Source organism: Lissotriton helveticus, chromosome 3_1 (assembly GCF_964261635.1).
Source record: "Lissotriton helveticus chromosome 3_1, aLisHel1.1, whole genome shotgun sequence".
NCBI classification, from domain to species: domain Eukaryota; kingdom Metazoa; phylum Chordata; class Amphibia; order Caudata; family Salamandridae; genus Lissotriton; species Lissotriton helveticus.
The window spans coordinates 1,074,438,024-1,074,462,480 of record NC_136061.1 but is presented as its reverse complement, the minus strand read 5'-3'; the positions used below and the strand labels follow the sequence as shown (position 1 = coordinate 1,074,462,480).

Here is a 24,457-nt window from a genome sequence, read left to right as displayed (position 1 = left end):
TAGAAATCCAGGACTGGCTAAAGGTATCACACGTCACAGTGGTCTACTAGGTGCTGTAGAAACCCTGACAGCTCTACCAGTGCAACTAAATCCTGACCTTCACTCCACGATATTTCAATTTTCTTCTACAAATCAAAAATTGTGAGTTCTGTTCAAACTATAAATGAGGCCTATATTTTCTAAAAAGTAAAGGATCGAGAACTGCCCTCATCACATTTTCTGGAGCTTTAAAGATGCTTTCACTGCCAAGTAAAACATTAAAGCAAGAAACATGGCTTTAAACCTGCAGGAATGTGCGTCGCCACCCTGAGTGGGATGAGTAAATCATAGCTAAACAGATAGCAATGTTATGGTTAGAATCTGAAATGAAATCCACATTTCTGTGATTTTTCAGAGAGTTAGCTTTACTCGCATCTTTTCGACTAAAATATAGGGTTTCATTATTTTTTAACAATGTTTTCAAAAAAGTGTTCGATTAAAGTTGTTCTCAAAGGTTTTGGGATTTATACACCTTATCCAAGCAACAGTACCACTCCTTAAAGAATTGCCTTTATCACGCCCTAACAGTGAGGACAAACCTGTGCCCTCTGGCCACAGCCACACACCGCAGACAATGTTAACCCCTCTCAACTTTCAATTTGCACTTTACAAAAAACAAGAACCAAGTACCACGGTATACCCAGTATCTCACTTAACGCAATCTCCCTATCAAAAGTCAAGTGAAGAATTGCCATCTCACACATCTTGGGTATGTGACCCAGACGTGGTGGTTGGAGACCAAAAAAATGTTAATACTTGAATTGGATTTAACAGGTTCAAGAACCGTTCTTTTTTTTGCTATAGGTTTTTAAGGTTCCCAGTTGGTATATTGCAACTGATAAATGTATATATTTTGGCAGTCATACCAGGAGGCTTAAGCACAATGATGAATACCTTAAAGTTAAACCTTACTTCAACCAGGAGTCAGTTTAGTGGTTTCAGTGCCGGTTTGATGAATTTTAGTGAAGGATTAGGCTTTTCAGTTGCCCGATTCTACAGCCTCTGGAGCCTGTCCATGGGTTTCTTCTGTAACTAACATTACAATAGCCAATGCATGCCATGACCAATGCTTTTCTGAGCTTCACATGCTGATTGCTTTGACAAAGGGGAAGGTTTTTTTCACAGGAAGGGGGGTGCTTTATAATGCACCTGGCCACAGTGCTGATTTGGGATGTGCTGGAGAGTTCCATTTGTAAGATAATGTTAAGATTCCTTAGATTTAGTGACGTTTTTGAAGGTGAGCCAAAGCACGTGGTCCATGCAAAGGGCGAAGAGATAGGTTCACTCCCTCACATACTTAGGAGTTTGGCTCCGTTCATGTGGAAGAAAGCCTGCCTCATCCAATGGAAAACATGGTCCAAACACTGATGTTAGCCTGGTTTTCTAGGCTGCTCTCCAGCATGAAACAGATTTCGGTGTCATTTGGAAATTCACCTTGTATTGTTTGAGGAGATACAAAAGGGCCAACATAGGTGTTGAGAAGCAAGCAGGAAATCACTGATCATAGGGGGTCCGCAAATGATCCTAATTGTGAAGGGTGTGGTTGGAAAGACTGGACTGGTATTAGCTGGGGCAGAATCTGTGTCACAGCTTGTCTACATTCTGACTTGTGATGGTAGAGGAGCTATTTTTGTTGTATATGATTTTAGATTTTTCTCATACCTTCTCCTTTCATGGTCTTGCTAACGAAGGTTAGTGTTAGGTTGATCGTTTTTAAGCATTATTTGGCTTTTTATTCCCATTTGAAGTAGTGGGGTAATGGTGGTGCGTTTTAGAGGGCCACGAACAACTCTCTTTGTGAGGAAGGTTTTAATCATATTTTGCATAGTGATATCTCCAGTGAGCCATGGGAAGAATTGCTAAATGAGTGTGGCAGGGCATTGTTCAATAGACAATTAAACACCAATATCTTATAAACCAGTTTCATGTCCTCCTTGGTCCCCAGCAGAATGAAAGTCATGAAAGTAGATTAAGTTAGTGGTTAGTGATAGTGAGATGGAGCAGGCTTCTTGGAGATAAAGTCAAAGATGCTGGTTATTGAGGGCTAGACAAAGTCCATCCAGCCATCACAATGTTGGTGAGTGTAGTATTCAAGTAGAAAAAACAAGAGCACCCTAAAATCCTTAGAAACCTTGGAGTAATCAGTACAATACAAATAGCAATGGTTCTTTTGGGGTAATTTCCATAACATCCTAACTATTAGTGAAAACCTCATTTGGAACCCAATGATATTAATCACTCGAAAACATACCACACAAGCACCATCAATAATTTATCAGAACATAATTGGAGATACAATACATACTAAATGCAATTGGGAACAAATAGGGTACTACGATGGTGGGTGAGTGATAGTGCACTCCTCAAGTGATAATCATATGCAAGAAAATGAAAGAAATGGTTACATGGAAAAAGCATTTCATTGGCTGTTGTAATTTAAAGATGATTGGCAGGTGGGTAGATGCTGGCCACTTCCCTACAAAATCCATGTCTATAGGGATATTGTGTATGCAGGACAAAACATAAAAAATGTTTTGACGTTTCAAAACCAAATGCGCTAGTTCAGGGTGTCATCATGAGGACATTTAGATTAGAACAGTAGCAACCTGCTAAAAACAGAATTAGAGGAGCTATGTGAAATGAAACCAGGTGCAGGTGAAAGTTGAGTTAAAAAAGTCAGAAACGTAAGAGCTGCTTACTTATGTTTCCTCTGGAAGCAGGCGATGTAAGAAGATTCAGTCTGTGAAAAGAAGTAACACTAGCTAACTGACCATGAACGAATCTATGAAGGGAGAGAAGATAGGAAAGTTACTTGGGATACAGTCTATGTATTCCCTAATATTTAAAATGTTAGCGAAATGATCCGAAAGAACTACTAACTTTTGTATTATGGGGTAATATTCAAGGCATCTGGGCTAGAAGTTTCATGATAGATGCTAAAGATTTCCCTTGTTTGGTTGGAAGCTTATTAGATGTATTTTGCATTCAGCCTATTTAGCTGTCTTTATGACATTGTTGTTGTTACCTTTGTGTCTCCTGAGAAGAAGCATATCTTTTACAGACACCATTTGCACCATTTGACCTGACTAGTTTCAACTTTTATTCATATTGCAACAAAATGGAGAAGAATTCCAGTGCACGTACTATATAAGAACTAACTTATCACCTCAATACTGAACTGTAGCTACCTGATGCTGCAGCACCAGGATCCAAGTGAGAATCAGATGGTTTCCTAAATCCTTTCAGCACCACCCTCTGTTATTCCAGTAAATGCTCATAAACACAGGTCTGCGAAAACATCTCAGCCACCTCTGACAGTCAGTCCATCAGTAGGTCATAGTCTCTACTAATGCAAATCAATGTTGATGAACACTAGGTCATTCGAAACCAAACACTTTCATGTATAGCTTTGCCAGTAAACCACAAGACTGCGTCTGCACCCCCTTCTATGCCACATGTAACTCTTCAAGTACAACTACATCTTAGCCAGACGTCATCGTTTTTTGGGGCCCATGCAAAAACATGAGGTGGGTTCACATTGCCCCCTTCACCAGCTTCTAACCTTCAACCTTCCTGTTACTGTCTCCAAGCCTCCTCCCAACGCACGCCACCAAGACACAAACTTTCAGGGCCAGCACAGAATGTTTTTTAATATTTAGTTTCCAGCGTAAAACTTCTTTTGCACTGAAAATTGCCTAAAAGTAATGCAAAGTAGAGCAAAGCACTGCATTGTGATACTTAACGTCAAGGGGGCGCTCCATGGGCATTCCCATGCAACCACCCATGCTAAACCCAATCTATCAAAAATTCTGTGTGTCAAAAATAATGTCATTGGAAAGCAGGGAGGAAAGAGCCATATCGCTGGTGATATGGTGCTCTCCGGCAATGCATCGGCGTTGTAGCATCTTCGGGAGTTGTGGCACTCGCGGGGGCTAGGGGTTCTGGTACTGGGCACGGTCCAGCTGCGGATGCGCGCAGACAGGCTTGCCTTACGCACGCCTCCGGCTCCTAAGCGGCACGACCGCGCAACGGTCTGCATTATGAAGGGGAGGGAGGCTCAGCTGGGAGGTGGGAGAATGGGCTTAAGAAGAGGGGCGGGGTTGGGGCAGCAGTGGCGGGAACGAGGGAAGCAGAATCAAGACAGTAATAGCAAAAATAATGTAATTGGAAAGCAGGCGTTAAAAGGAGAAATGTTTTCATTTCTCATTTCTTTTCTGACTTTGCATGTGTGCTGCCGCACACATACATAGTAGGAAACGTTTTAAAAGTTGTGTAGGCATAGTATTTTGTACTCAAAGGCAACCGTTCCAATACAAAACCAATGCTAGACTCTCATACACACCCGTGCACTATGGCGCAAAGGTGTGCATGCGGTGTACGGCAGCAAACGGTTGCACTGGCGCTAGGGAGGAAAGAGCCATATCGCTGGTGATATGGTGCTCTCCGGCAATGCATTGCAGAATTTTTGGCTGCTGCTCTGCATGGGACCCCAAAACTGGTCCCAGAATGCTTGTTTCTGGTCTAGGAAGGACCTGGCAGTTTGGACAGGACTGTTCCCATGGGGAGAAGGGTCAAGACTGATTTGCATATGGCTGAATCCAAACTGGAATTACAGAGCGAGAAAACATTGGATTTACCCAATCAATCAATCAATCAGATATTTGTAGAGCGCTCTAATCACCCATGAGGGTCTCAAGGCGCTAAGGGGGTGGGGGTGCAGCTACTGCTCGAACAGCCAGGTCTTGAGGAGTCTCCTGAAGGTCAGCAGGTCCTGGGTCTGTCACAGCTGTGTGGGGAGGGTGTTCCATGTCTTGGCCGTGAGGTAGGAGAAGGATCTGCTGCCAGTGGAGGACCTGTGGATGCGAGGGACGGCGGCAAGGGCGAGGAGTGCAGCTGGTGATTCGGTGTGTAGAAGGTGAGATGCTTGTTGAGGTATGCTGGTCCGGCGTTGTGGAGTGCTTTGTGAGCGTGGGTGAGGAGCTTGAAGGTGATCCTCTTGTTGACGGGGAGCCAGTGCAGGTCTCTCAGGTGGGCAGTGATGTGGCCGTGGCGGGGTATGTCGAGGATGAGGCAAGCGGAGGCGTTCTGTATGTGCTGAAGTCTCTTCTGGAGTTTGGCCGTGGTGCCCGCATAGAGGGCATTGCCATAGTCCAGCCTGCTGCTGACCAGGGTCTGGGTGACCGTCCTCCTGGTTTCGGTGGGGATCCATCTGTAGATCTTACGGAGCATGCGAAGGGTGTTGAAGCAGGAGGAGTAGACGGCGTTGACTTGCAGGGTCATTGAGAGCAATGAGTCCAGGATGACTCCCAGGTTGCGTGCGCGGTCGGGGGGTGTGGGTGCGGCTCCCAGTGCGGTTGGCCACCAAAAGTCGTCCCAGGCAGAGGGGGTGGATCTAAGGATGAGGACGTTTGTCTTGTCCGAGTTCCGAGTTAGGTTTCAGGCGGTTGGTCTGCATCCAGGTGGCGACTGCCTTCATTCCTTCATGGAGGTTGTTTTTGGCGGTGGCAAGTTTATTGGTGAGAGAGAGGTTCAGTTGAGTGTCGTTGGCGTAAGAGACGATATTGAGGTTGTGCGAGCGGACGTTGAAGAGGGTGGGGCTGAGGGATGATCCTTGGGGTATGCCACAGATGATCTTGGTGGCTTCGGAGCGGAACGGTGGGAGGCGGACCCTCTCGGTTCTGTTGGTGAGGAAGGAGGTCATCCAGTCCAGGGTTTTGTTGCGTAGTCTCGCATCAAGTAGGTGTGTGGATAGGGTGTGGTGGCAAACGGTGTCGAAGGCGGCCGAGTGGTCAAGGACGATGAGGGCCGTGGTTTTGCCATTGTCCAGTATGGTCCTGATGTCATCTGTGGCAGCGATAAGGGCGGTTTTGGTGCTGGTCCAGGATGTTGTTCTCCTCGAGGAAGTGGATCAGTTGCTTGTTGACAATCTTTTCGATTACTTTTGCCGGGAACGGGAGGAGGGAGATGGGCCAGCTGTTCTTGAGGTTCTTTGGGTCTGCTGTGGGTTTCTTGAGTAGGGCGTTGATCTCGGCATGCTTCCAGCTTTTGGGGAATGTGTCGGTCTCAAAGGATCTGTTGATGATGTTCCGAAGTTGGGGGGCGATGATGCGCGGATGGTGTTCATGATCTTGATGGCATCCTTGTCGTTGATGCGGGTCCAGCAGATCAGGTGGTTGGTGAGGCTGTGGGGCGTTGGTTCTGCAGTGTTGGCGGCTGTTGGGGAGGTCTGGGTTTGAAGCTGTCATGGATGTCTGCGATCTTGTGGTGAAAGAAGGTGGCTAGGGAGTCACAGAAGTCTTGCGACGGTGGGATGTTGTTGGAGTTGGAGCTGGGGTTGGAGAGCTCCTTCACGATGTTGAAGAGCTCTTTGCTGTTGTGTGCGTTGTTGTTGATGCATCCCATGAAGGCAGTCTTTTTGGTGGCTCGGATTAGTTGGTGGTGCCTGCGGATGGTGTTCTTAAGGGCTGTGTGGTTTTCCGGGGTCTTTTCATGGCGTCATCTGTTCTAGAGTCTCCGGCAAGTCCTTTTAGTTTCCTAGAGGTGGGTGGTGAACCAGCTTGCCTTTTTGTCGGTGCACCTGTTTTTTGATCGGGGCGAGAGTGTTGGCACAGTCGTCGATCCATTGCCTGAGGTTGCTGGCGGCTGTATCGGTGGTATTTGTCAGTGGGTCCCGAGCGAGGGTGGTGATGAGATAGTCTTCCGTGACCTTGTTTCAGCTGTGATAGGGGATCCTTGGCGGGTGGTGGTGCACGGCGTGTTTCTTGAAGGTGAAGTGGATGCAGTGGTGGTCGGTCCAGTGAATTTCGGTGGTGTGGCTGAAGGTGATGTGGTTGCTGGCTGAGAGGATGGGGTCGAGGGTGTTATTGGCGGTGTGGGTAGAGGTCATGATGAGCTGTTTGAGTCCAAGGTTGGCGAGGTTCTCAAGCAGAGCGGAGGAGTTGCTGTCATCGGCGTTCTCGAGGTGGAAGTTCAGGTCACTGAGGAGGATGTAGTCTGCGGACGCGAGGGCGTCCGTGCCGACGATGTCGGAGATGGCGTCGATGAACTGTGGCTGGGGGTCGGTAGGTCTGTAGGCGAGTGTTCCTCTGAGGGTGGTGTTGGGGTTGGTGTGGATCTGAAAGTGTAGGTGTTCTGCGGCGCTGGAGGTGTCTGTCATGCAGGTCGAGACTCTGATGGTACTTCTGCAGACAATGGCGATTCCTCCTCCTGATTTGTTGGTGCGGTCCATTCTGGTGATCTTGTATTTGTCTGGGATGGCTATGGCGTTGTCGGGTGCCGAGGCGGGGTTCATCCAGGTCTCTGTTAGGAAGGCGACGTCCGGGGATGCTGAGTCGAGTAGGTCCCATAGTTCGATGGCTTGCTTGTGGATGGAGCGCGTGTTGAGTAGTATGCATCGTAGGTGGTTGCGCTCTGCGCTGACTAGAGGGGTTGGGCGTGCCTGTGCACAGAGGCTGGTGAACCTGCAGTCACGGCAGGTGAAGGGTCCATGGGCGAGTGAGGCCTGGAAGCAGTTTGAGGATCGGCCCGTGTCGAGTCCGTGGAGGAAGTCGGCGTTGTAGCATCTTCGGGAGTTGTGGCACTCGCGGGGCTAGGGGTTCTGGTACTGGGCACGGTCCAGCTGCGGATGCGCGCAGACAGGCTTGCCTTACGCACGCCTCCGGCGCCTAAGCGGCACGACCGCGCAACTGTCTGCATTATGAAGGGGAGGGAGGCTCAGCTGGGAGGTGGGAGAATGGGCTTAAGAAGAGGGGCGGGGTTGGGGCAGCAGTGGCGGGAACGAGGGAAGCAGAATCAAGACAGTAATAGCACAGACTAGCCTGAATTGAAAGCGGGCACAAAAGACAATTAAGTAACAGCAGCAGTGATTTTACAAAAACAGAAGCACACAATACCAAAACCTTGGAGGCAGTAGTCTCGAACAGTGATTTTACAAAAACGGAAGCACATGATACCAAAACCTAGGAGACAGCAGCCTCGAACACCCAGGGCCGGGACTTCGCAGACAGTGACGGAGAGCAGGAGCTACAGGGAGAGTGCAGACCTCTGACCGGAGTCACGGTCTTACGAGCGCTCCCCTGCAGCGGTCTGCATTATGTAGGGGAGGGAGGCTCAGCTGGGAGGTGGGAGACCGAGCGTAGGAAAAGAGGCGGGGCCGGGGCAGCAGTGGCGGGAACGGGGGAAGCAGAATTAAGACAGTAATAGCACGGACTAGGCTGAACTGAAAGCGGGCACAAAAGACAATTAAGTAACAGCAGCAGTCCTGTGACTGGGGGGGATGTTTGATTTGTTCACCATTCTGTCCATCATCTGTTCTGTTTTGTTCTGCGTTGGGCGACATGTTAGATAATCTAACCCAAAACCTATGCTAGACTCACAGACATACCCTTGCACTATGGCTCAAAGGTGTGTGCGTAGCACACGTCAGCAAAATTCTGCACTGATGCTAGGGAGAGAGGGGAGGAGAGAGCCATATCTCTGCAGATATGGGGCTCTTCTTCTCCATCCCTGTCACACAACACAGCATTGTTGGCTGCTGCGCTGCGCTCCGTGATATGTTGGTAAATCCGGCCCAAAGTATGTATGAAACAGTATTTATAAAGCACAAACTTGGCTACTAAGCTACCTAGTGTTGTGTAAAAAGGTTACATTAAAGACATATTTAGCATTAAGATTCAGAGAAAGTGGAGAATTACATACAGGTTATATAAGAGAGAATGGTTTTTACAGGTGGAGGTCTTTTCAGAGCGAGAGAGCTGAGGACTTTGTAGATGGTGGTAATGTAGTTGGTTACCTGACCCACTAGGGTAAACTTTCTGTGGGATGACAGAAGGATTTTCTGTGTCATCAGTTGATCTGGCAGGTGTGTGAGATGATATGTTGTCTTTTGTATTTTGATAGAGAGCTTGGTCTCAATGAGATATTGGATATACCATAGTACAGAGATCTTGATTTCTATTGAGCTCAACATGAATTTTGTGAGGGTTTAACATTGTCTGGGGGCTGTGGTTGAGGTCACTGAAAGCAAAGGACCACCCCACTCATGGTGTGATGAGGGCAGTTCTTGAAGGAGTGGAATGGGTGCTTGAAGCCTGTGTGTAAAACCCCCAAACCTTTGTTTGAGAACAACTTAAATAGAATACTTTAACATATATATATATAAAACAATAATAAAGCCCTTCATATTTTAGTTGGGAAAATGTGAAAAAGGGTAGCTGTTTGAAAAATTTGAGAAATGTGGTCTTCTTTTCAGATTCTCTTCATTACATTACTATCTGCTTAGCTCTTCTTAACTCATCTCTCTCGTAATTTGTGCGCACATTTCCCCAGCATTCAAGCCTTGTTCCTTGCTTTAATGTTTCATTTGGCAGTGAGAGCATCTCTAAAGCCTCAGTACATGAGTAGAAATGGAACTTCCATCTTTTTAGAAAACACGGGCCTCATTTATAGTTTGGACAGACCTGAAAATCACCTGATCTGTGGAAAAAAAAATCTAAAAATGGAGTAGAATACGTCAGCTGAATTTCCTCCACAATACTATCCCAATGGTGAAGGGAGTTAGATGATTGTAGTACATATTTGCAGTTTGCTCCAGAAATTGGAAGATTTTCATTTCCCTCCAAACTCTGAATGAGGCCAATTGTTTATATTTCTTGTGAGGGCTGCTATCCTCCCTAGCACCGTTTTTGTAATGTTAATATTCTCTTCAATTGTGCTTCTACTACCCCTACTTCGACTTTTGGTCTCTGGTCACCACCAGACTCACAGTTACCCTGATCGGAATAATTTGGTATTCCAACTCCAGTTGCAGCAAACTTGAACGCTAGCGCTGGTTTGCGCAACGATAATTCTTCGTGATGGCTTTGCCTTCAGTGAAGTTGTTGTTATATAACAAGGGGCATACCTTTATCCTATTTAGTTTTCAATGAAAAACAGTTTCTGCAAAAAAAAATCAAAGTTTATTTGAATTTTTTTTACTTAAAAGTTTTTATCAAATCACATACAGCTAGATTCATGAAAGGGCCGTTTTGCGAGTCTTTAATAGTGATTCATAAGGAATCGCTATTAAGGACTTGCAAAACGGGATTCATGTAGGAATTGCTAAATAAATTGCGATTCCTACACATTCCTTATTTTGCGATTAGCAAATTGCTAATCGCAAATAAGGAATAACTCCCCATTCATTCCTATGGCTCTAAGGCCTAAGGCCCATAGGAATGAATGGGGAGTTATTCCTTATTTGCGATTAGCAATTTGCTAATCGCAAATAAGGATGCGATTTCACGGGTGCAGGGGTATCCAAAGGACACCCTGTAGCACCCCTGAAATGTGAATTTACACTGATGTTGTGCACACACATGTCCAAAGGACATGTGTGTGTGTAACATGCAACTTAGAAAATAGCGGTCCTAAATTGTGAATTCGCAATTTTTAAATGTTTCATGAATGGCATTTAAGGAATCTCTAATAGAGATTCCTTAAATGCTAATCCTCGCAAATTTGCAAATTCTTTATTAGTGATTTTTGCATTTGGGATGATGAATCCCAAATGCAAAAATTGCACTTGCAAAGGGTCAGATTCTCAGAATCTGGCCCTTTTGCGAGCACATTTCGCCTGATGAATCTGGCTGATAGAGAACTAGCCGATTTTCGAGTGGTGCACTTTGAGTACAACGGCTGCATATTTGTCCATTCTAGATGTCTGGGCGGAATCCTCACTTCATTCATACTCAACTTCCATTTGTACAAGCTGCATAATGGCTGGGAGCATTTGGATATCAAATAGATCAAATCTTGAAGCTCCTGCTTACACACTCGCTAGCCCCTCAGTTAAGGGAAAAAATGCCCCGTAGTGCCACTTCACAAGGAACTAAGAGGTAACAAGATGTTGAAGTGTGTTTGACAGTCTTAGCTCATGGTATATTTAAGGTTTCTAGGTTTATGTGTGGAGCGTAGAAATGCCAGGTATATCTCTCTAATTGTGTAAGCACTCTATTCATAATCCTTTATGAATCACACAATTCAATCTGAATTTATTGGCACTTAATAATGTGTTTATTGCCATTTTATCCATCAATGTTAGACTGATACAAGATTGACTTAAAATCTGCAAGGGTTCAATTTATGTCCTTGCTAACCTGCTGGCTCTTGGAAGAGGGTATTTATTTATTTCACTGAGCTATTACGTCAGGTTTGTAACTTGCAACCTACTGGTAACACAATTTGTGGACCTCTGCACTGATTATACATGGCATCATGATATTTTCATTAATATGATGAATACAAAGTGCAGTGTTTTATTTAAAAAAAAGTCATTAACCCACCGAGCTACCTTTCCAGAGGTTTCACACAGACCTCTTAAGCAAATACATTAACCACCAGAGATATCTGAACAGTGTTATATCCTGGATGTTCGTAGGTCTCTGCACCAAGTGTCCAAAACCTTAAAAGCTAGTTTAAACTGCAGTCGGTTTATGACAAACTAAGTGATCCATTGCAGCATACTATAGACTTTTTTCCTATTGCCAACATGTTTTGAGGTCAGTGGTGTAGCTAGAGTTTCTGGCGCACGGGGCTAATCCCCAGATTGCCACCCTTGGCAGGTAGGGGGTGGTGGGGTGCGGGGGAAAAGGATAGCGACACATTAAAAATATACATTGAAAAATGGAACAACGCATCGGTCAGTGCACACACGCCCACACCCCTCTGTGGCATGAATCGTACCCTAGACAAGTTCCTACTGTATAGCAGGGGCGTAACACAGGCCCCTGCAGCCCCCGCGGTGCGGGGGGCCCTCACCCTCCAGGGGGCCCCGTCAGCACCGCACTTTTGCTGGGGAGCTCTAGATTGAGTCCATAGGGGGGCCCCTTCACGTACCCTGCAGGGGGGGCCCCCTCAAGGTTCGTTACGCCACTGCTGTATAGGTAGCCTGGAGGGAGAGGTACAAATTAAATGTCACTTACTTAGATTAGGACAGGATACAGTCAGTCAACGAACCATCCTGGTTCACGTGTGGCATCGTCCTGAAGTTGAAGAAGGCAGCTACTAACTCAAGGACAGTCACAGGATTGAATGCTGGGGCCGGGGCCGCAAATCAACTTGTGGCAACAGACAGTGCAGTAAGTGCACACAGAGTGACACAGGCCTGCCAGCCCAGGCCAGGCAGCCCAGTGAACGTGTGCGTGAGAAGATTAACCAACCAGTGCCAGATAGTAGCAGAGGCACAACTAGAGCCAAATTTCAGGAGGGGGGCGGGGCTAAGACATTTTTTTAATTCTTCAAGCAATAGGCAGAGTGGAGATGCAGGGGCTCTAAGAAGGGGTAAAAACCAACAAAACCTCATTAACAAGCAATGGTCTTTTAAAGACCTGTGAAGTACTCGGGTGCAGCTGTCTGTGCCCAGAAAGCTGTCGCAGCCTGGGCTGCCACACACTACGGGGGCTGAAGCCCTTTGAGCCCAATGGAACTTGTGCGCCTGGGACAGTCAGCAGTAGACAGGCACTCAGACTGCCTGTCAGTAGTGCACAACAGACAACACTGCACACTAGTCACTCTCAAGTGTGGAGGAGTCTCCTAGTCTCCACTCTCTGACCCTGATGATGACCCTCACATCACAGGTGTGAGTGAGACTGGGGGGGCACTGAGAGGGAGCGGGCTGCGGCCTGGCTGAGGCCGCAGGAAACACACTCACCAACCAAGCTCTAGTCATTGGGCACTGCTGAGCATGCGGTGCAACTCAAGACGCCTTATGCACAGGTGGTAGGCAGGCTGCAGGCAGGTGCCAGGCCCGGCGTCGAGGACGAGGTGCGCAGCCTTGTCATGTACAGGTATGGCGAGGGCTCTTTCAGACTAAAGAGAAGTTATTTCTTGAACCTGTGTATGTGTCACGTCAATACATTATTTTGCATCAACGGATTGGCATATGCTTAAAGTGACAGAATTTAAATATTAAGCCCCCCGCCGCGCCACCCACCCAATGCCCTGGCAGCACTGTCATGAATGACCCAGGAGGGCTCAGACAGTTTGTAAAGTGAACTCTATAGATGCCCCCTATGATGCATGTGCGCCGCCATAATTGTTTGGTAAACCACAGTAAGAAGGGATGTTGAATAGCACACACCCAGAACTGAAGCCCTTCAAAGTGGTCTCAGATTTGATACTCACAAATGAGCAACAGCGTAGTAAAGTGATTTGTGTAGGATCATTTTGGTCCAGTGGTAAAGTTGTGATTTGAATTACACATTGTGCATTTAAGCCACTTGATGAATATCTACACCCCCCTCCCTTTTCCACCAAAGGACAATGATTTGTTTTCAAATATTTTAGGACCTAAATTAGTTGTAATAAATATACGAGCCTATGATGAACTCTCGAGTCGAGTAATGTCACCGTGTGAGTGAGAGTGACTTTAGTGTGAGACTGGGTGGGCGGGGGCACTCAGAGGGAGCGGGCTGCGCTGGGAGTGGCACTCACCGACAACACCAATCTCTTCTCCTCTACGTCGTCGTTGGGCAGGTAGGCAGCCGCAGGCAGGGGCGCTGAGCGCGCAAGGAACTCAGCAAGCCTTATCCTGCCCAGCAGCACAGGGCCCAGGGACAGGCAGGGGCCAGGCCCGGCGTCGAGGTGTGCACCGTGCACAGAACAACTATGCTGAGCTGCCTGACTTCACTAGTTTGAGACGGTCGGTGCTGCAGTACTGTACAGTGTACTGACTAGAGGACGGCTCCAGACCAACCCCAGACAGTGATTGCTAGCATCAGGCTTAGCAGACAACGAACTGCAACTAACTCTACCTCTGCATGCACCGCGGGCGGCAGGATGTCCCGGGGCCTATTAATGATTGGCGGTCAAATTGTTACAGTAGCAACTAGAGCTGCCTGCGAGTAGTTTCCCCCAACCCCCAAGCCTGCTGGAAGCAGCGTGCCTCGACTCTCTAGGAGACTCCAGGCTGGCCTGGAAACGTGCGTGCAGCAGCATTCGCAAGCATTTGCGCTTGCACTTAAAACACGTGTGTGGCACAGCTACCGCGCCACCCCAAAATAGTGCCGCCTGGGGCGGACCGCCACCCCCCCCTTAGCTACGCCACTGTTTGAGGTGTAGATGCATATACGCTTAGATCACAGCCTTTGACTTTACTCCTTATGACTCTGCCCCTCTTGACTCAGCCGGCCATGATTCTAAACATTTTCCTTTTCCAGCACCTATTATACATGATATAATGGTGAACTAACAAAAATAATGAACAGAAAGTGCAGGGTTTTATTAATATATCCTTTTAATTGTCTCATTGTGTACAGTGCGGGAATTAGTCAAAATGTACTCTAGGAACCCATTATGTGTGCAGAGGAAAGGGGGTGGAGTCACAAGGGATGGAGCTTGAAGAGTGTGTCTGACGGTCAATGTATATTTTTTTGCAAGTCTTAAATCTGTAGCAATGAAATTGGCAATTTGGACAAATGTGACACAAATCTGTTCAACCTTATTTAATTGATTACAAAGAGGCTGCATTTTGAAATATTTTACAGCGTTAAGACACCTGTTGCAGTGATCTTTGTGTTCCCAGCCCTTCTGAGGAGATTATAATAGCAGTAATGTAGTTCTGGTGGTTAATGCATTTCTTGGAGAGTTCTGTGTTTTGTCCAATAATAGTTTTGACTCATAAAGTATCATAGAGGGTTAATGTGCCTGCTCGAAAGAACATGGGGTAACATGCAGATCAGATCAGAGACTTGTAGTTTATGTAGATAGGTAAGTGTGTTACTGCCGTTGACACTGAATTCATTTTGTTACTTCCTTGTTCCCAAGTTGCAATCCTTCTAATATAGCACAGTGATCTGTTTACTGCAATTGATTGGCTGTGTGCAAATATATGTCATGGGTTTAGATCCTTATTGTTTTTTTTCTCAATCTGTTGCTATTTTAGGATTGCAATTAAGGGCTCCTGTGGAAGTTAATAAAACCTTGTTAGTACAAACAACTCTAATCACTGCATTACATTTTAGATACTGACTTTGAATTTCTCCTGATTGTTCACTCTTAAGATATTATTTCTACAAGAATGGACGATATGTGATTCTTATACCTTGTAACTCTCATTGTCTTAAGTAAAATTTCCTTGTACGTTGATTTGCACACTTGTATGATTTATTGTGTCTCTGTGTGTGATGTAAAGTGGTCTGACACCCTACACTGGGACGAGCAGCGCAATAAAAGAACTAAATAGAAAATTAATTGGTAGGTACTGTTTAAATCATTATTAGAGTAATTACTCATACAAACAGATGAATTCTGCATTCTTACATTGGAAGCACATCTCATAAATGAGGGGGGGGGGTGTATAAAGTCAAAAAACTACTTCCATGTCATAGTTTTGCTAATTTATTTGTGAAGTGATAAGAAGCTGTGTGTCTTTGTTTCCTTCCATTGGCATGTAGGTATTGGGCTCCAGATGGCTCCCAACCAGGATACTACTTGAACAACAGGAGGGCTGATAGCCCATTAAATCAGGCCTTTGTGTTTTGGATTGTCCGTTGGTGGAAAAAAAAAATCAGGAATTTGTTTGTGCCAGGCTGGAAGACAAAATGTGAAATCCCTCTCACTGCCTGAAGGTTGGTGCACCTAAAGGAATGCAGATAACGTACTGGCGCTGTTGAATTGTGTCCCGGTGTCATCAAATAACACTGGGACAAAATCTGCATATTTGTCTGGGTTGACCAGATTCCAGATCAGGAGCGATCTCCCTACTTTCCAACACTGGTTTGTCTAAATATTTAATTAGAGTGTTGTAACTCAGACACTTGTGCATCACCCATCTACCACTGCTGTATGTTTTTTCTGAAAATATATTTGTCAAGGCTCTGTAAAGCAACATTCTTGTTGAGCAATGTGTAAGCAAGTAGGAAGCCTTTTTGAATAGCTAGAAAAATCATGTGGCTCAATAATTATGTGCTAGAATGGGTCTTTGATATTTGATACAAGGAGTTAAATCAGTTCAACATTTCTGATAATATTTTGTTTGTATTTGATGTATACACGTTATTTAATTTGCATATTTATTATGAAAACAATAACAGGACATACAAGTAAGTTTTAACATTTTATCCATGTTTTCTCTGTGTTCAATATTTCTTATAAGTGAATGAAAACATTTAAACATTTAAACATTACACATTGCCTCTTTAACATTTTTATTACAATTATTTGAATTATATCCCACTTACCTCGCGTGTTACAAAGCATTCAAATGGAAATGCTAAAATCATAGTAAATCCATAGCAAAACCTCCCAAATGTTGCAAGGTCGTCATCTCTGCAATAATTCTCAAATATGTTGCCTACAAACAAATTATAAAATGTTCATTGGCTTCGGGAACTAAATAATGTATATGAATAGTAGATAGATTCTGCTTCTTATTGCATCAACAATACTTCTCAACATTGGAATACTTCCAATTCACCAGATGTAACGAGGCATAGTATATATATATAGTATATATATATATATAATTTTGCACAAGCATATAGTACTGCTACTTCATTAAACATGAAGACACTGATAAGTATTATTTGTGCAGTAATATTTTTATAATCTTATTATTAGCAGCTCTGTGTAGATTAAGGTTAACGTATCCGGTCTGTGCAGAGAAGGGGGAAAAAGGTCAGCCTCCCCACACAGACATTGCTTGTTGCAATGTTTATCCACATATTGACCCCATCATATTCGGCATTCACTGGTCTATTGTAACTGCTGTTCATGATGCAGGGAGTTTTGCCCATGCACCAACGTACAGCCATTTCATATTATAGTGGTCAAAAGAGCTGGACGTTACAGGGAGGAGTGTCCAGTTGGAAGTCCAGTCTTCTTCTATAGAAGGGAACTCACTGTAGTAATGAAACAATGAAGTCCTTTTTAGGTCTCACTACTAGCAACCTTAGCTGTCTGTTGTGAGATTCTTAACATAAACCGATGAAAAAGAAGTACAAAGAAATATATACAGAGAATAAGCTCAGCCTTTTCCAGCCTTTGGCTTTTATGTGTGTCTCACGGTTTGCCACTGCTTCAATGGGTTGTCTGTCAAGACATTTTGAAGATCATTATGACAAGCAGTCCTTTTCTTAAACTACAGATACAACATAATGTTTTTGATGTGCTTCATTTGCTGGTAAAACAACAGTTTAAATCCTCATTTGTGACAACAAAGCCTACATTTTGGATGCCTAAGCCAGTCCTAAAATGAAATACCTGAGCCATTCAATAATCACTTTGCGTTTCTATTTATTTTAGTTTGTAGTCATGGTAATGTGTTGGATTTACAGCTGTTTTGCTCACAAAGTAAAGATATGCATACATGCAGTCTTTCTTAAGGAGCAACAACTGTGCTAGCCATTTGTGAAATTGTCTTTTTTTTCAATATTTTGCTGTGTGTGTCTTTTACGTTCACCACGTACAAAAATCCAAGCATGTTATTTTGTCTCAATATCATAACACTCTTCTTTGAGGACATGGCACTACTCGGATAGAGCAATCTGTGCAGCAAAGGGTCCCACTGTATATCAAATTATCATTGTCATTTATTATCATTATTATTATTATTATTGTTATTAAGGAAGCACACATATGTGCACATAAAACACTCATCTATAAGCAAAAATGTGTGCTTTATTAAACATTTGTATTTTTTATTAACAATGATATGATTGTAAGCCAGAAGTCTACAAAAAGATTAAATAGTGAAAATATATATATGTCATTATGTCCTTCCACATGTCATCTACCATACCACACCTAACTTACCTTCTCTAACCAACATTACCTATCAAGTGTATCTACCAAACCTAACCTACCTTAGCTAGATGTCAAATACCGTATCTACCTACCATACTCACCTATCATACTGAGCATAACTGCCATATCCACATTCCATCCCAAGCCTATTTTACCTACCTTTCATCCCTACCAAATCTACCATGCTTGCCAAACACAACCTACTTTACCAAACCTACAATAACTAGTTTACAATACCTTCTGTACCTACCATAACTGCCTCCCATACCTAACGTATCATACCTACCATACCTACCCTACCCTAACATACCTATCAAACTTACAGACCATGGTGACCATACCTACTTATCTATCATATGTACCTACAATACCTAGTATGCCACATCCACCTGCCATGCATACCTACCAAATGAAACCTACCTAGATTGCCTACACTTCCATATATACTTTACATAACCTACCATACCTATCATACCAAGGTCTGAGAAACGTTAACGCATGGGTAAAGTGGGCACCATCCAAGATGCCCCCTGGAAGGATGAACTTTCTTTCTCTGCATCTTGCCTCTGTGTATTTATTTATCTTGACCTGATTCCTGCTCTCTGCCTACAGCTACCTTTTTCTTTGCCCAATGTCATCTTAAGGATTTTTGATGCCTCTGAAAGACATATTTCAACTGTTTTGTGTGACCATATTTCTGAAGATTCATTTGGCATCAAGCATGGCTTAAGTTAGAAAATTGGACAATAAAATGTAGAGATGTATTTGAACAGGTGGCCCTGAACTATGTCTTGACCAGGGCCCCAATAATCCTTAAAATGACACTGCTTAGCCTACATTTACTTCTGCTGTATGTGTATCCAACGCCTGTCCTAAGGTGGAGGGTTTGTGAAAGAGGCGTAGGATATGGTTGTGGAATTTATAGTGAGAGGGCTTAACTAGTTTCTGAGACTGCTAAAGGTTTGAATGATTTTTCCCACGTTACATGATTTGGGATTATATTTGTCATCTTGGAATTGATCTTTGTTGAAGGCATACCGTGTATGTGTGAATATCAGAGTGGAAGACTTATGACATTGTTCCTATTTCCTATCTAAAAATCAGAGAGTCTGATAGGATTCCGCGTATTTTTTGATCAGCTGGGATGTAGCTGGCCAACAATAAATGAACAGAGACAGGAAGGAGGCACTGCATGCTCCATTTTGCGTATCCATTAATTTTGATATGGCACAATGTATATTTTCACATAAAACTTTCCACATGCTTATCACATATAAGTGAACATGAAACACATGCTCATCACTATTTTTCTCCAGGACATGCGACCTCTCATCTCGCCGTAAAGCTACAACATCTATTGCTCTTTCCTCCATTCCCCTTTGGCACACCCTATCTCCCTTATAGTATGTATCCCTTTTTACTTCCTTTGTCGTTTTGTGTAAAGCACTCAACGTTTGTCTGTAAAATGTAAATAAGAGTGAATTAAACAAAGATAAGGCAGTAATAGTTAAACCTTATTTTTTATTTGCCATTTCCAACGCATTCCAAATAACTATGAGTCCAGATTGAGGATTATCAGTGGCCTGGTACAATGCAGAGCCTTCTTAGATGAGCTTCTCAATGACCAATTTTCGTTTTTTTGATGAAAACTGCTTTAACTCATGGCAAAGGCTTTTGGGTGGGAAGACTGGTGAAGCAGCTATAAGAGGGTTCTTGAAAGATACCAGTTTTTTTTCTAGCAATGTTTGAAACTGATTCTGTCCTTCTAGATTAATAATTAAGCATGGGCGTAAAATCCGCTCCGCTCGCGGATTTTTCGGATTTTCGGCAAATCCGCAATCCGCGAACGCTCGCGAATTTGTCGAAAATCCGTGAATCCGCTCGCGGCGGATTTTTTGCTTGGTTGCGGCGCGCTGCGTGGTGCACGGCGTTCACTTTCCGTCATTTTAGCGTTTGCCGAGTTGTTTTTCTTTGCGAGTGACGCGCCATTTTAGATCTTGCTGCTTGTTCCCGCGGGAGTTTGTCGCCCGCGAATACGTACTCGCGGCTTGCCACCTTGCACAGCACACCTCGCGAGAGTTCGCAATTGCGAACACGTAGTTGCGGCGGAAAGGAACAATCTCGCACTTGCGAAATAGAGATTTTGCAATTTCGCACAAGAAAATCACCAGCAAACAGGATAAACCTTCAGAAAATTATGATTTTTATCAGAATCACTCCTCAGGTTGACATTTGCATGGCCTTTTTTTTTGCAAGGAGTCCATTTTGGGGGGGGGGAGGAAGGAAGTGCCCCACAGTCTCCAACTTCCTGTTCCTGTCCAGCAGGCTCCTCCCAGTGCTTTGTCCATCTCCTGGTCACTTTCATTTGGATCTGGAGCTGGAAGGATTACTTTTTGTGGGTGCTGCTGGATATTTGGATTTGAGGCCTTTTTGACTGTCTTTGGATCACTTTTGGATTAGAAATCAACTTTCACAAGTAAGTTTGTTTGGGGCATTACAGTTGCTGCAAGTAAAATTTTGGAACTTTTTCAGAACATTAAATAAATTATATTGTGGGTAGCCACAGTATCCAGTAGGACCAGGGTTGGTTAGGGGTGCATGATACAACTGTTTTGTTGAATTTAAACACCATTTAGGCCATGGATGGGCTGGGATTGTGCTGATTTTTGTCTTTTTTTTGGGACTGCTGGTGGGGCCCTTTGCCCAGGGGTGGTGAGTGTTGCATGGGCCTAGTCTTTCTGTGGGGTGTCTTCTTAAATTTAAACATAATTGAGGCCATGGATGGGCTGGGATTGTGCTTATTTTATTGTTTTTTGTCGTTTTTGGGGGGCTGCTGGTGTGGCCTTTTGCCCAGGGGTGGTGGGTGGTGCATGGACTGAGTGTGCCTGTGGTGTGGTCTCACTCTCTTTAATGTAAACATCATGGATGGCATTGGATTGTGGTGATTTCTGGCTGTTTTTCTGTTTTTTGGGGGTGTACTGTTGATGTGGACTGGCCATGTGGGTGGTGGTGGTGGCCATCTTGAGTGCTGGCTGCTACAGGCAACATGTGCTTGGGGTGTAAGGGGCCATTTTGAGGAGAGGCAGTGTCTGAGGCCTGCACTTATTTTGCCTACTTTTCATCCATTATGCCCAGGGGTAGTGAGTGTTGCATGGGCCTAGTGTGTTTTTGAGGGGTGTCTTCTTGAATTTAAACACCATTGAGGCCATGGATGGGCTGGGATTGTGCTGATTTTATTGTTTTTTGTCGTTTTTTTGGGCCTGCTGGTGGGGCCCTTTGCCCAGGGGTGGTGAGTGTTGCATGGGCCTAGTCTTTCTGTGGGGTGTCTTCTTGAATTTAAACATAATAGAGGCCATGGATGGGCTGGGATTGTGCTTATTTTATTGTTTTTTGTCGTTTTTGGGGGGCTGCTGGTGTGGCCTTTTGCCCAGGGGTGGTGGTGCATGGACTGAGTGTGCCTGTGGTGTGGTCTCACTCTCTTTAATGTAAACATCATGGATGGCATTGGATTGTGGTGATTTCTGGCTGTTTTTCTGTTTTTTGGGGGTGTACTGTTGATGTGGACTGGTCATGTGGGTGGTGGTGGTGGCCATCTTGAGTGCTGGCTGGTACAGGCAACATGTGCCTGGGGTGTAAGGGGCCATTTTGAGGAGAGGCAGTGTCTGAGGCCTGCACTTATTTTGCCTACTTTTCATCCATTATGCCCAGGGGTAGTGAGTGTTGCATGGGCCTAGTGTTTCTGAGGGGTGTCTTCTTGAATTTAAACACCATTGAGGCCATGGATGGGCTGGGATTGTGCTGATTTTATTGTTTTTTGTCGTTTTTGTGGGCCTGCTGGTGGGGCCCTTTGCCCAGGGGTGGTGAGTGTTGCATGGGCCTAGTCTTTCTGTGGGGTGTCTTCTTGAATTTAAACATAATTGAGGCCATGGATGGGCTGGGATTGGGCTTATTTTATTGTTTTTTGTCGTTTTTGGGGGGCTGCTGGTGTGGCCTTTTGCCCAGGGGTGGTGGGTGGTGCATGGACTGAGTGTGCCTGTGGTGTGGTCTCACTCTCTTTAATGTAAACATCATGGATGGCGTTGGATTGTGGTGATTTCTGGCTGTTTTTCTGTTTTTTGGGGGTGTACTGTTGATGTGGACTGGCCATGTGGGTGGTGGTGGTGGCCATCTTGAGTGCTGGCTGGTACAGGCAACATGTGCCTGGGGTGTAAGGGGCCATTTTGAGGAGAGGCAGTGTCTGAGGCCTGCACTTATTTTGCCTACTTTTCATCCATTATGCCCAGGGGTAGTGAGTGTTGCATGGGCCTAGTGTTTCTGAGGGGTGTCTTCTTGAATTTAAACACCATTGAGGCCATGGATGGGCTGGGATTGTGCTGATTTTATTGTTTTTTGTCGTTTTTTTGGGCCTGCTGGTGGGGCCCTTTGCCCAGGGGTGGTGAGTGTTGCATGGGCCTAGTCTTTCTGTGGGGTGTCTTCTTGAATTTAAACATAATTGAGGCCATGGATGGGCTGGGATTGGGCTTATTTTATTGTTTTTTGTCGTTTTTGGGGGGCTGCTGGTGTGGCCTTTTGCCCAGGGGTGGTGGGTGGTGCATGGACTGAGTGTGCCTGTGGTGTGGTCTCACTCTCTTTAATGTAAACATCATGGATGGCGTTGGATTGTGGTGATTTCTGGCTGTTTTTATGTTTTTTGGGGGTGTACTGTTGATGTGGACTGGCCATGTGGGTGGTGGTGGTGGCCATCTTGAGTGCTGGCTGGTACAGGCAACATGTGCCTGGGGTGTAAGGGGCCATTTTGAGGAGAGGCAGTGTCTGAGGCCTGCACTTATTTTGCCTACTTTTCATCCATTATGCCCAGGGGTAGTGAGTGTTGCATGGGCCTAGTGTTTCTGAGGGGTGTCTTCTTGAATTTAAACACCATTGAGGCCATGGATGGGCTGGGATTGTGCTGATTTTATTGTTTTTTGTCGTTTTTTTGGGCCTGCTGGTGGGGCCCTTTGCCCAGGGGTGGTGAGTGTTGCATGGGCCTAGTCTTTCTGTGGGGTGTCTTCTTGAATTTAAACATAATTGAGGCCATGGATGGGCTGGGATTGGGCTTATTTTATTGTTTTTTGTCGTTTTTGGGGGGCTGCTGGTGTGGCCTTTTGCCCAGGGGTGGTGGGTGGTGCATGGACTGAGTGTGCCTGTGGTGTGGTCTCACTCTCTTTAATGTAAACATCATGGATGGCGTTGGATTGTGGTGATTTCTGGCTGTTTTTCTGTTTTTTGGGGGTGTACTGTTGATGTGGACTGGCCATGTGGGTGGTGGTGGTGGCCATCTTGAGTGCTGGCTGGTACAGGCAACATGTGCCTGGGGTGTAAGGGGCCATTTTGAGGAGAGGCAGTGTCTGAGGCCTGCACTTCTTTTGCCTACTTTTCATCCATTATGCCCAGGGGTAGTGAGTGTTGCATACTTGCATGTCCGTAGTCTTTCTGTGGGGTGTCTTCAATGTAAACATCAAGGATGGCATGGGATTGTGCTCATTTTTCTGTGTTTTGTCGAATTTTTGGGGTGTATAACTGAACTGATGTTCCTCTGTCTTCCATTGCTTTTAGGTGCACAAGAAGACTCAAGAGAACCACCAGTGCCAGGAAGAAGTCCTGCAGCGGTGTGTGCAGCATAACGTCACGCGACGTCACGTCTGGACACAGAACCCTCTGCAACTCGTGCAACTGCTGCCTGCTGACCTGCTCTGAAGAGGATGGCCCCAAAAAAAGTAACCCGTAGCTCCTCTAGCAAGAAAGGTGCCAGTAAGGAGCAGAAGAAGCAAGTTACCAAGGAGACTGGTGTGCCGCCCGCCCCTTTTTTTGGGAGTAAATAAAAAAGTATGCCTGCAGCAGCAGCAGCGGGATCTGCTGGGGACCAAGCTGGCAGCACCCCCCCCGCTCCATTGGGCTCAGTGCCACCACCACCACCACGCCAACTTAAGTCCAAGCCCTTGAGTGCTGCAGAGGCAGCCAGTATAGTTCTTCAATCACCATCGACCAGTGATGTTGGCTCATCGCAAGAAAGCAGCAGCAATGTCCCTCAATCAACACAGGTTGTTGTAGCTCATCTGACGAGTGTTGAACAACCACAGCCGCAACAACAATCACATGTGCAAGTACAAGCCCAAGTACATGTGGAAGGAGAGGCAGCGCAAGGAGATGCGCAAGCAGAGGTGCATGGAGGGTCACAAGTGCCCACAATAGTTGTTCCTCCCGAAGTAGGGGCACATCAGGAAATCGACAATCAAGGCGAGGTATCATTTGAGGAAGCCACTCCTCCTGCTGATCCTTCATTGTCTTCCACAACCCTAGCAAGGAAGAGATCAAGGGTGGTGTCTACATCCTCTTCAAGCACACCTCCTTCTGATGATACGGATCAAACTTGGGAACCAGCACCACAGCCGTCTGAGAGTGAGGCACACCATGATCCAACAAAGGTACTTAAGCGTAAAAGGAAGCTCGTCCAAAGTCTCAGACTTATGGAGTGTGATGAGGCTCAACAAGAAGTGGCGGATACTGCTGCTGATGAAGACTCTGCCAACGACGACCCAGTCATCATAAAGGTCACTGCAGCCCCAGCGGGCATGCAGCAAACAGACATTTTGACCCT

General features: G+C 45.3%; 1 protein-coding gene across 1 annotated transcript in view; it reads right to left on the bottom strand.

The window, feature by feature from the left end:
- Nucleotides 1–24,457, bottom strand: part of SLC38A11 (solute carrier family 38 member 11) — a 489,938-nt gene that overhangs the window by 53,071 nt on the left and 412,410 nt on the right. Inside the window, exon 7 of the mRNA XM_078683357.1 lies at nucleotides 16,257–16,369. Coding sequence (XP_078539483.1) covers nucleotides 16,257–16,369 — 113 coding nt within the window. The remainder of the gene's footprint in view (nucleotides 1–16,256; nucleotides 16,370–24,457) is intronic.